The 11997-nt window shown below is 51.4% G+C and overlaps 1 protein-coding gene across 3 annotated transcripts in view; it reads right to left on the reverse strand.

Annotated features, from left to right (window-relative positions):
* Positions 1-5374: 5374 nt before the first annotated feature.
* The window catches only part of MAPKAP1 (MAPK associated protein 1), an 81476-nt gene continuing 74853 nt past the window's right edge, over positions 5375-11997 (reverse strand). For all 3 annotated transcript variants that reach the window (XM_086858514.1, XM_086858515.1, XM_086858513.1), the window contains 2 exons: positions 8711-8808; positions 5375-6956 (listed from right to left, as the gene is read on the reverse strand). In XM_086858514.1, the coding sequence (XP_086714640.1) occupies positions 6831-6956; positions 8711-8808 (224 nt within the window). In that variant the 3' untranslated portion in view covers positions 5375-6830. The remainder of the gene's footprint in view (positions 6957-8710; positions 8809-11997) is intronic.

Genomic DNA, 11997 nt, shown 5'->3' on the forward strand with positions numbered 1-11997 from the left:
ACGGGGGCAGGATGGGGGCCTTGGGGCCAGCACTGGGCAACAGGACCCTCAGGGACACCCAGCGTGAGGTTCCGCATGGCCCGGGGCAGTGTCAGGCGCAGCTCAGAGGGGACCCGGCTGGCGGTGTGTGCCAAACACCCCCGTCTCCAGGGATTTTGGGGGTGATTGTCATGTTTCTGTGTGTTTGTCGTCACGGGAAGGCTGATGCCGTGTGTGTGGTGTGGGGCTGGTGCCCACTGAGGCATGGCGTGGACCCACCCGGCCCTTTGGTGTGATGCTGGGATTCCCAGCTCCCTCTGCCCTGTTCAGGGACAGGGATGCTGATCCCGAAACGCACCCCGGATCCCCTCGTGGGTGTGTGGTGTCCTCCTGCGGGTCCCCGCTCCACCTGCCTCCCGCCCGGGCCGTGAGCCCCGCTGCCCTCCCGCTAATTGGAGTGTGCCTAGGAGGAGCCGCTCAGCTCTGCCTGCCGTGACATTAAGACCTAAACTTGCCGTAAAACCAAATGGATACGCACACCCACATCCACGAGGCTTTTAGTTCAGCAACAAGTGAATCCATCAAAGCCCAGCACCTAATTTAATAGCAATAATGAAAGGTGTGCGTCACTATTAATTTAAGCACTCCAACATTAGCCTTGCACTTAGAAACCAGCAAGGCAAAGCTATTTACAAATGAATGTACCAGGGCAATAAATTGAAAGGACTGGTCTGACCTGTGGTGGCGGCTTTCTTCATTTATACATAGATATATTTCTATAGATGCATTTATTCCCATCTCTTTAGCGAACTCTCCCTAATTAAGTTGAAGTGGCAGTGGAAGCGTGGCAGTAAGTGTGGAAAGAAGCTGCTGAAAACGTATTTAATTCATTATAAATAATTTTTGATTCTGTGAGGTTGCATAAAGGTTTCAGTATCAGAGCAGGACACCAAGGAAGGCCAAGGAGATCATCTGCACACAGCAGGAGCGTCTGCATCCCATGGTTTGATGTCGTCGTGTCAGGGAAGGGGGAGCACGGCTGGCAGGAGCCTCCGGTAGCATCGGGGGCTGTGGGACACAGGGGATGTGGAACACAGGGGGTGTGGAACACAGGGGGTGTGGGACACAGGGGGTGTGGAACACAGGGGGTGTGGGACACAGGGGGTGTGGAACACAGCGGGTGTGGGATACCGGGGACTGTGGAGCACGGCAGCAGGAGCAAGGTAAGGCCCACGGACACGGGGCTCTGGCTCCACGTGGCTGCCCCCGGGAGGGTAATGTATGTGAGGAGGAAGGTGTATGTCGCCCACATTAAAGGAGTTTAATGTGCTCGGAGTCACATCATTGTACCCTTGCAGAATACATTATCTGTAAGCTGCCTTTACAGGCTGTCACCTCGCAGAGAGGCTGCAGAGTTCCTGGAAACCATTATCAGCCTCTAATGATATTATCAAAGTTGGAGCTCTCGTGGCACAGTGGGGGCAGAGGATCCATCCCCGCTGCCACCACTGGATCTATGGATCCTCCTCTGGAGCACGAGTCCCGTGGGTGATGGATGTGCTGAGGGGTGCAGCGGCCGCAGGGACCCCTGCGTGCCTGTGAGGACTGGGGTTGGCTCCTGCCCCATGGGGAGGAACCCAGCTCGTGGGGCAGTGCCCACCACACCCCACACCAGGGTGCCCTTCCCACGACGTCGGTGACCCCGAGGGCTGCTCTGCCCTCTCCTTCTCTGACAGAACAGAGTCGTCGTTTTGGGAGTGTAATCTTCTGCCTGCGACAAGGAGCCACGCAAACTGATAAATTGCAGATTAAACGAGTGCCACACTCCACTCCAGCCCTGGCTGTTAATTCCCCTGTTGTGCAATTCTCGGCTCTCAGGGCCTGTCAATTCCAGCTAATCGCAGGAGGCACTAAAACACTCTGCCCTGACAGCCCCGGATCGAGGCACCCCTGACTCCCGGCTCAGGTGGATTGCACGCATCACTTATGCACAAATCAGCAATATGCCAGCAGGGAGGAATTATGTCCGATGACAGCCCAGACATGAGGTACATATTGCAGAGCCGGCGAGCCCCAGCCGCCGTGACAGATTGCGGCGCGGGGCTGCGCTGGTGCGGGAGCGGATCCCGGCTGCAGCGGCCCCGAGCACACCCGGAGCCACCGGCACCGAGCCTGGGCTGCCGCGGGATGGGCCGGCAACCCCGGGCTGCGGTGCAGGAGACATTCGGGAACACCATCGGCAGTCCCAGCCGTCCCTGTCCCTGTCAGTGCCCCAAAGGGGCAAAGGAGGAGAGAACGGGGCTGGGAATGGCACTGTGGGCACACGGAGAGTCCCACCCAGGATGAGGGGTGCCAAAATTTCCTGCTGTGCCCAGCTGGGGTGGGGACCAGCCCTGCTCTGCCCAGCCTGGCTCTGCTGTAACATTTAACTTGTCGTAGTCTGTGATCCTGAAAAGCTGAAATTAATGACAGCCTTGCAGTTGCTCATTAATAATTGCTTCATTACTGTACGCAGTTGCAGCCTCCTGACAATAATGGGGTTTGCTGGTGTATTTCTAATTATCTGGCATTTCAGCTCCCTAATAGAGTCCTGGTGCTCCCTGACAAGACCTTGTTCTCCAGCAGGAGCACAGCCCAGCCCGCTCAGCCCATGTGCTCCTTTATCTGCAGCTCCTGGGAGGAGGCTGACCCACCCTGGGGAGGCCCCTGCAGGATTCGGGGCAGCAAGGCCCTCCACACTTGGGCTGAGCCCTCCCACACTCCCATCACACACCTGGTGCTGGTGCCGAGCTCAGTTTGGGAGCAACGACACCAGGAGAGGTGTTGGGAGCTCCGGTGCACTAAGCAGGTACATGCCTGTGCCTGACAGTGCTCGGCGTAGCCACACCACAACTGTCCCCATGGCCACACCACAATTGTCCCCATAGCCACATCACCACTGTCCCCATGGCCACACCACCACTGTCCCCATGGCCACACCACAGCTGTCCCCATGGCCACACCACCACTGTCCCCATGGCCACACCACAGCTGTCCCCATGGCCACACCACCACTGTCCCCATGGCCACACCACAGCTGTCCCCATGGCCACACCACCACTGTCCCCATGGCCACACCACAGCTGTCCCCATGGCCACACCACCACTGTCCCCATGGCCACACCACCACTGTCCCCATGGCCACGGCGGCCCCAGCAGCCCCAGCTGGGTGTGCTCCAGCCTGGGTAAGCAGAGCCAAGAGGAGGTGCCAGAAGCCTCAGGGGGTGCCTGGGCCTGGGCTGGCTCACCCAGAACTGCGGTGCTGGGGTGGGGGCTGTGCCTGGGGCTATACCGGGGCCATACTGGGGCTGTGCCGGGGCTGTGCCAGGGCTCTGCCGGTGGAGTGGAATTCCAGCTCCTCACAGAAATCCCCCTGGCAGTGGTGGTGGTGGTGGCAGGGGAGTTGTAGCAGTGTCCCCAAGCTCACAGCAGGGAAATGACCACTTGTGCCCCATTCCAGCCCCTGCCACTGGCTCCCAGCCTGCTACGGCACACACAGCCCCTGCACTCCCACCTGGGGAGGGGGCTCATTTGTAGTTAAAAATCTATTGTGACTTGTCAGAAAAATGAATAAATGAGCACATTATTTTTTCATTTTGGAGCTCAGCATCTGTTTGTCTAATCAAGAAAGAGAACTGGGAAAGTCAACCAGGGCTGACGCACACATTTTATTTAACTTTTCCTCTGTCAAAGGAGTTTAAATGTGTAATGAACAGGCCATGGTGATTTGAAATATAATCCCATTACTCTGATGAGATTACCCAGGCTGTGAGAGTTCACAAATCATGCTTAGGGTTTTTAGAGTGAACAACACCCTGTTGAGATTTTTTTTCTCTTTTTGCATTTAAGCAGAGGTGTGTGGGGAGAATAAAACATGACAGTGCTTAACCCTTCATGCAGTGGAGCAGCAGCATGGAGCTGTGCCCAGGGCCAGCCCTCTCCATGCCCCAGCTTGGATCTGAGATCTCCCATGGTCACGGCAGCAATGCCAGGGAGCAGCACCTAGCCAGGGCACACTCCTGCTGGCTCGGCTGGCTGTGTGCCCGCTGTGCCCACACGTCCCTGTCCTTGTCCCAGGGCTGCACAGGGGTGGCTGTGCTGGGATGTGATTTAAGGGGCATTAATTTCAGCTGCAGGCAGCAGCACCCAGCCCCACCCGCCACCACAGCAGCACATTTCCATGAATTCATGGGCCCATTACAAACATGTCTCCATAAATAACTCCACCCATTAATCTCAGGGCTGCACCCACGGCTGTGCAATGGGTTTTGCCTGCTTGTCCCAGTGCCAGGTCTCAGTCCCGCCTGAGGGGCAGCTGCAAAACCCCTGGGATGCACCAGACTCCCGCCAACCCCAAAATGAAGGTGTCTCGGCTGGAATTGGCCCTCTGGGAGCGCATGGCAAAGCCCTGCGGAGCCCAGGGAGAGCATCAAGTGCTCTGGCCTTGGGTGCCAGCACTGCCAGGGTGCCCTGCTCAAAGGTCACTCTGGTGTTCTCCTATGCTCTGATAAAGCCAAGGAGGTGGAGGGGAATTGTCCCTGTGGACAGGACGCCTCTGACAGCAGGAGTCAGAGGAAATTCAGGGAATCTCTGCTGCCTCCAGCAGCTGCCTGCACGCGGCAGGCCGGAGTCACGGTCGGTGCTCTGCCCGGTAGCAGGGATGGAGGAACAGCTTGCCTTGCTGACCCAGTTGAATGCCCATCTGACTCAATTACATCTACAGCTACCGGGGAAAGACCAGCCCGTGATGGCTCCGGCTCAGCTGTGCACACATTGCAGCCATGAGCGCCGACTTAACTCCTTCGGGAGCGCCAAGGAGAAGAAATGTCTGTTCTGGGAGAGGGATGCTCAGCTCCTGGAATGCTGGATCTTTCCAGGATTTAAGGAAGGTTTCCTGTGTGCCATGTAGCAAACTGAATCTAATCTTTGGAAGCAAATTTGCTTTGTAAGTGTCAGTGGCTCTTTTGGAGCAAATAAACTCACTTTGGACTCCAAAGCTCCCTGCTCCTCACCCAACCCTTAGAGCAGCCTCCAGCAGTCTGTCCGTCCATCCCTGCCTGGGTCCAGGGACACCCACACCAGGAACAGGGAGGTGACTGATCAGAGGGTGTGAACACAGCTGGTCTGAGCAAGGGACTGTGCCACAAATGTCACAGGCAGCAGAGACGTTATTACTTGAGTTTTTAGGCTCTACTGAGAGCAAACCTGCACATGCTGAATCCCTGCTGATAATAAATACACGTGAGGGGGTGGAAACAGCACTATGGCCATGGAAACAGGAGATTGCTGCAGTTTCTGGTACCAAATAGGCAATTTTTCAGTTCAGTTAAAAAGAATTGAAACTGGGTGGCCAAAGAACATTCACAGAGCAACTTTAATGTTAAATATTTCACAGAGTCGGTTAAAAGAGTCATTTACATCGAAGGGGCTCTCCCCATTGTATCTGTGCTGCATTTGCACATAGAAAATATTAAAAAAATTAATAGAATACTATAAAATAGCATTTCTCTTGTTTTGCAGATATCATGGAAGACTGTACAGGAAGGCCTGGCCTCAGTGGTGCAGGGCCAGGCCGCTGAAACCCAGAACACAAACACAACAGGCGAGACCCAGACCCTCCCTCTGCCCAGGGGCTGCTCCCGCACGCTGTGTTAAGGCTCAGGAAGTTTTCTCTGTACAAAATCAAGGTGGGAGGCTGGCAGAGGGTGGGCAGTGCCCCAGGGAGCTGCCCCCAGCTCCATGGGGAACTAGGGCAGTTCTACAATAGCAGGATGTGTGTGCACAGCTCCAGTGAGCTGGAGAGAGGGAAGAAAGACACCTCTGGTGAATTCAACCAAAAATGCGGCTCCCAGCAATCCGTTCCTGTGTTCCCTGATAAATTAAGGATGAACAAGGCCAAGATAGTTACAAATCCCAGTACAAAGTACATCTTAATTTTTATTGTTAAAGCATACTATTGAGAGAAGGTGAAGGCATTTCTCAGTCCCCAGGGCAAGGTAACCCAGCAGATGTGCCAGCCCCAGGGTGGCAGCAGCTGAGGGTCCCGGGCAGGAGGCTTCCCCTCTCCACCTCCAAGATGTGGATTTCCAACCATTGTGCTGCCTTCAGCAAGGAACTTCCAATAAAGCATTTGCAAAGCTGAAAAGCACAGTTAAATAAAAATATTTTTGAACAAAACAAACACAACAGAGTTGACTGTCTCGGTGCTCCCTGGCTAAGCGCTCCCCTGCCACGGCTGCTGTTCCTGGCTCACGGATGCCTCCTGCACTTCAGCAACAGAAGTGAAACCATCTGGGACTGCAGCCTCCCCCCAAAAGAACTGTGCATCATATGGACCTTGAAAAAGATTACATCTGTTTATTAATAGTAAAAATGGATACATTTGTCCTACATTTTGTTTTTAGAAATTTGATCATGTCACAAGCAATACCTGCGTGTATGTGGGTGGATTACAGATGTATATAATTTATTTTAACCAGGCTGTGAAATAATATGTAATCACATCTCTTCTTGTGATTGTACATAATACAGTAATTAAATGATGCCAGTCTACGTCATTCTCTTATTTCTAATCAAAGGAACCTGAAGCGTAACAGTCTTCTTTCCGGCTGATATGGCTCTTTATTTCTGTCACAGGGGAGACTTCCCATCACCAACGAGGGATAATCTTCCAGCCGTGAGAGACGGGAGAATTCAGGTTCCTTCCCAGCCGCTCCTGCCCCGGGCAGCAGGAGCAGCCCGGTCCTGGCTGCGCCGCTGCGGGCGGGGAGCGGCTCCGGACGCGGCGCACAGGCTCTCCTCGAGGCTCGGCCTCACTGCTGGCCCGACTTCTTCTCCTTCTGGAAGCTAAAGCTTGTTCTCCTGCTCAGTTTTCTTTGTTTCTGAGCAAAATAATCTGCTCTGGCTGTGCTTGCTCGTGACTCTAGAATATAGTTAACCTGCAAGACACGAGGTGGTGCTCAGTGAGGCCGGCTGGGACAGCCCAGGGTGGGCAGGGACCCCCAGCCCACCCCCTGAACTGGGCTCTGCTGTAACTGGTCCCAGCAAACACCAGCACGACGATGGCAGAGAGAGCCCAGAGTGTCAGGAGAGCCCTGGCCTGTCCTCCTGTGTCCCTCATCCCATTTTGGGTCCCCCAAACCTCTGGGGAAGGCAGTGAGCTGGGCAGACCTCTCAGTGCTGGGATAATCTGGTAATGAGCAGCAATAAAGGACCTTATCAGCCTCAGTAAAAAGAATTCTTCCATTATGATGTTTGCATACTCAGCCAATCTCGGAGTTTCCCTGTGTTTTGGCACATTTTACTTGATGAAAGCATTTTAAAATGATATTTAACAAGCCTGCTACTCCCTAAATTTATTATCTCCAATGCTTTGTGATAATCTCAGAGATAATTTTAATGGAAGGTTAATGCAAGAATCAAAAAGATAAAAATGCCCTTTGGTCTGTCATTAGCTGGTTAATATGCTGTGGCTTAAAACTTGCACAATTTTATGCACTGTAGAGTGTTTCACTTTCATTGCATATTACAGCTTAAGGCATAAAAATATAGGGAATTTTCATGGTCAATAAAGTCTCAATCCTTTTCACTTGATCATCTAAAAAGCCTAATTTGAAAAGTCTGATTTTTCTGCGCTCCCTAATGCTGATGGAATTGAAAACAAACCAGTGACTTGTGCATGAAACCAGAGAACGTTCTATATAAACAAACTGCAACTTGGGGAAAAAGTATTGCTCAGTATTATTTCTCTCTTGAATATTTATGTTATTGACAGTAAACCATTTTTTTAGCCTTTGTTTATGACCAGTCTCAGATGTGTGGAGTCACCACCCCTGGAAGTGCTCAAAACCCAAGGAGATGTGGCATGGGGGTACTTGGGCAAAGGCTGGCCTTAATGACCTCGGAGGTCTTTTCCAGCCTTAATGATCCTACAATTCCATGACTCTAAGTGTCTGGGATTGCAAGAGCTGATTTAAGATAAAATGGGAACAGAAGAACTGGCCCAACAGCTCACGAAACAGAAACCCCCTCAAACACGCTGACCTTCTGTGTAATGAATAAAAGTTATTTTATTGCACGTCAGTTGTTTAACAATCCACTAAACTCCACACAGCCAATAAAAGCAAACATAACAGATGGTTTGCCAAAATTACTGCTTTTGAATTTTGACTTGCTATGAAAGATGAACTTGTGGAAAATTCCATTTAATCTTTCAAGAGTGTAACAAAAATTTGTTTCCCAAAGCAAGGGAGTTTGTGTCCGTACAGAGAGGAGGGAAAGCAAACAGAGAGAGGACCAGGGCAGAAAAGTCCCTGTGTGCTGTGTAGGGACACCTGAGTGTGGGGCAGAGGTGTGAGGGGCAGGAGCACCCAACTCCTGCATGGTCCTGCTGACCACGTGTCCAGAGGTGGGAACTACCGGGACACAATAAGATTTGGTAATTTCCTATAAAATTCCAGTCTCTGTAAACAAGAAACAAGCACAAAAGGAAAAGCTATGCACAGACAGGCAGCGGCTGTTCAAAGGAGGAATAAAACACCAGGCATGGAGCAGCCATCCTGGCAGGTCAAACACACCCCAGTGGTCCTCAGGCACTGCACCCTCCTGTGTTTCCAGAGCCTCCTGAATACTCACATGTCTAACAAGTGGCAAAACACCAGGATTTTGGGTCACGTTAAAATTTAATACTCACCTTCAGTACAATTTCATTGACAGTAGCAGCATCTGATTCAAAGTAAAGGTGTTTGTAGTCATGATTGCTTAGATATGTAAGTTTAAATATTGCATGACCTGCAAAGATAAGAAAAAAACTGCTTAGAATATTCCTGTAAAGTTTGAGCAGAGCTCGTGCGCCTGACAGAAGAAAACCACAGATGGTGATCTCAGCGTACCATCAGCACGACAGAAGGAAGCAATGAAATGCTGACAGGCTTCTCATGTCATTTCAATTTAAGGCAAGTGGTGGCTTACAGGAGCAGCTGAACTCCAGTCAATAAAGTTCCTTTTCCCATCACATCCCCACTGTAGGAAACGCAAAAATCCATCAAATGCCTGGTTAGCTCTGCTGGGCCACGACGGCGCTGCAGCTCAGCCGGCGCATCGGGGCTGCGCCTGGAGCCGCGCGCGGGGCGCTCACCGCCCGCAGCAGAAGGGTTGCATTGAGAAGAAAATGGCAATTAATCCCAAATCCCCACTCCAAACCCCCCTCCCAAAACAGCAGATGAGCCCAGCCCGCCGCTGATGGCCCTGGGGAGCGGCACCAAGGGACATGCTCGGGGCTGGGACCATCCTTCCCCCACAGAGGAAAATCAAGTTAAACTCTGTGACCTGCTGGCACTTCCCTGGTGCTGGGGCCGCTGTCCCAAATGGATGTTCCACGTGCTGGCCCTGTGGCCACGGTGCTGGCCCAGCTCCCAGACTCAGCATGTGGTGCCAGGGGGAACCACCTAGACACAAAGGTCTAATGTGGAACACGAAAGAAGGCAAAACATCCTTCACTTGTATGGATGCTGATGGCTTCAGAATTAAAATTAAATGTATTCTATACATGCTACTTTTCCAACGGTTTTCTAATTTATTCAGTTCAACAGTCAAAGTTAGCAATCCATAAAGTAACAGTCACATTACTGTAAATCCAGGTCTTTTCTGCAGGAAAGCTAATTGGAAATCTTATTTACATTATCTAATTCTCCAGATTTCCAAAAAGTGACTGATATATGCTCAGATTGGTGGCCAGGAAATTTGAGATACAAGTATTTTATTGTGGCATGTTAATTAAACACCATTATGATGCACTAATCTGGAATATAAATTCTGTATTGAAAAATTGGCTAATAATAATAATAAAACCCCAACCCTTTAAATCATTTGACAAATGATGCCTCAGTGGTACTAAAAATGCGGAATTCCAAGCTGGGAGCTCATCAGCATGTTAATGCATGCAGTTCTGCCTGGAACACAGCATCTTAATGATTCCGAAAGTGCCACTGCACCACTCCTGGGGATGGGACACAGCACCGCGCTGCACCAGCTCCTACCATTTTCCTTGGACACTGAACATTCCACACTGGTTATCAGAAATGGAACTGGCACAAAGCAGGGTCAGAGGATCCCAATGAGCTGCTGGATTTGGGGTTTTGGAAAGTTGCTGGGTAATTCTTGCTGTGGATCACAGCAAAACCTCTGCAGGTGTTCCCTGCTCGCCCATGGCCAGCCTGGCCTCGTGCCACGGTGACTCCACACGTCCCTCAGGCACTGCCCTGCCCAGGGCAGCCCTGCCAGGGCAGCATTCCTGCTCCCACGGGCACAGAGGCTGCTCTGGTCCTGCCTGCTGGGCAGGGCACTGGCCCAGAGTGGCTCCTGCAGCGGCTCCTGGGAGCCGGCACCGATGCCAAAGCCGCGTAGAATCGCAGCCCCATTCTGCTGGGACTGGTGATTCAGTGGAAAGAGGCCAAGAAGACTTTTCCTTAGAAAGCCCCATTACAGCATCATGTTTATGGGCTCCAAGTCCACAACACACTACTTACAGCATGAAATATGAGCGCACTGAAATCCTAACTGGCACTTTGCTCTGCTACTCTTCTAGCCAGATGGAATTTATGAATTGTGAGATTGATTTCCATTTCCAAGAGTGCTTAAATATGTGATGTACCTCTTTCCAATAGAGCACCACCCCTGACAATTCTGAGATCAATAGGAGCTTCCATGGTTTGATGTTTCTGTGTGAGAGGACCTGGTAACAAACAGCAGCAGCTCGAGCGGCTCCTACTGCCTGTGATGGGGGATTTAAAGCAAATGCAGGCGCTGTCCAAGCAGCTGTTACCCTCCCTCCACACCAGCGGTGGATAGGTGCTTGCAGGGATCCTCAGTGCCCCTCAGTCTGGATTAATCAGCTGCACAACAACAGAAATCCCGTGTTTGTCTGCTAGAACAGTTATGGGAAGCAAACGGAATGACAGGAACTCAGCAGCTCGTGTCAGGGCGCAGCCAGGCTGAGCTCAGTGCCCCGGTGCCCCTCAGCAGCCCCAGCACGGCCGAGCCCCCAGCCCCTGCCCCAGCAGTGTCTCCCCGCTGCTGCCCTTCGGCCCAGCTCAGATAAATCTCACCCAGCCCAACACTAATGGGTTCCTGTGCGGTTACTCCTGGAGAGGAGCCTGCAGCCGCTGCCACCGGAAGGGCAGGATGCTAATTCACTGGGAATTCACCACGGAGAGCTCATTTATTCCTTCAGCACCACGTCTGGTGTTCAGCTGCTCACCCCATCTCCTGATTTTTAGCACCACTGCACTGCCAACGAGGCGAGGGAAGAGGCCCTGCAGCGCTTGGGTCTCCTCACCCTTCTGAGGGCTGCTGGAGCTCCTGGTGCAGCTCCATCCTGCAGCCTCTCCACAGCCCCATCTTCACACACAGCACCAAGGAACCCTGTGGAGTTACAGCTCCAGAACCACTGAGCATCATGTGCCTGTACGGTACAGTAAATCTTGTGCTAATTTCTGCAATCGTGGGAAAACATCCAAACCCTTGGTGGGCCCCACACTGCACCTGACACAGGTAAAAAAATAATCACTCTAATCTAAGTAATAAACTCTTTTTATCAAAGTCTAAAAAATACGGTTTTTTGCCTGGAAAACAAGGATATGAATTTTCCCAAGAAAAGATAACTTTTTTACCGAATCTGCCAAGACTACAAAGCTTTTCTTCTTTCCTTCCTACCCCACAATTCAGGCCTTACCCAAATCCTCTCTCTGCCAACACCGCTCTTTAAACAGAATGCATGGAATTAAATCACTAATTAGAAGGAAGATGAAAAGAATATTCATGAATTGGACAAAGCAGAAAATAAACAAACACTGGAAATGCAAATTTATGTTAATTTCTCAATATACCTTGATGATTGCTTTGTCATTACAGGGCCATAAGGCAGAAGTCAACAATTAAGAGTTATTAGTGGAATAAATAGCTGGAGAAGGACTCTCTGAA

This window comes from Cyanistes caeruleus, chromosome 20, assembly GCF_971803275.1.
Source record: "Cyanistes caeruleus chromosome 20, bCyaCae1.hap1.1, whole genome shotgun sequence".
Lineage (NCBI taxonomy): Eukaryota > Metazoa > Chordata > Aves > Passeriformes > Paridae > Cyanistes > Cyanistes caeruleus.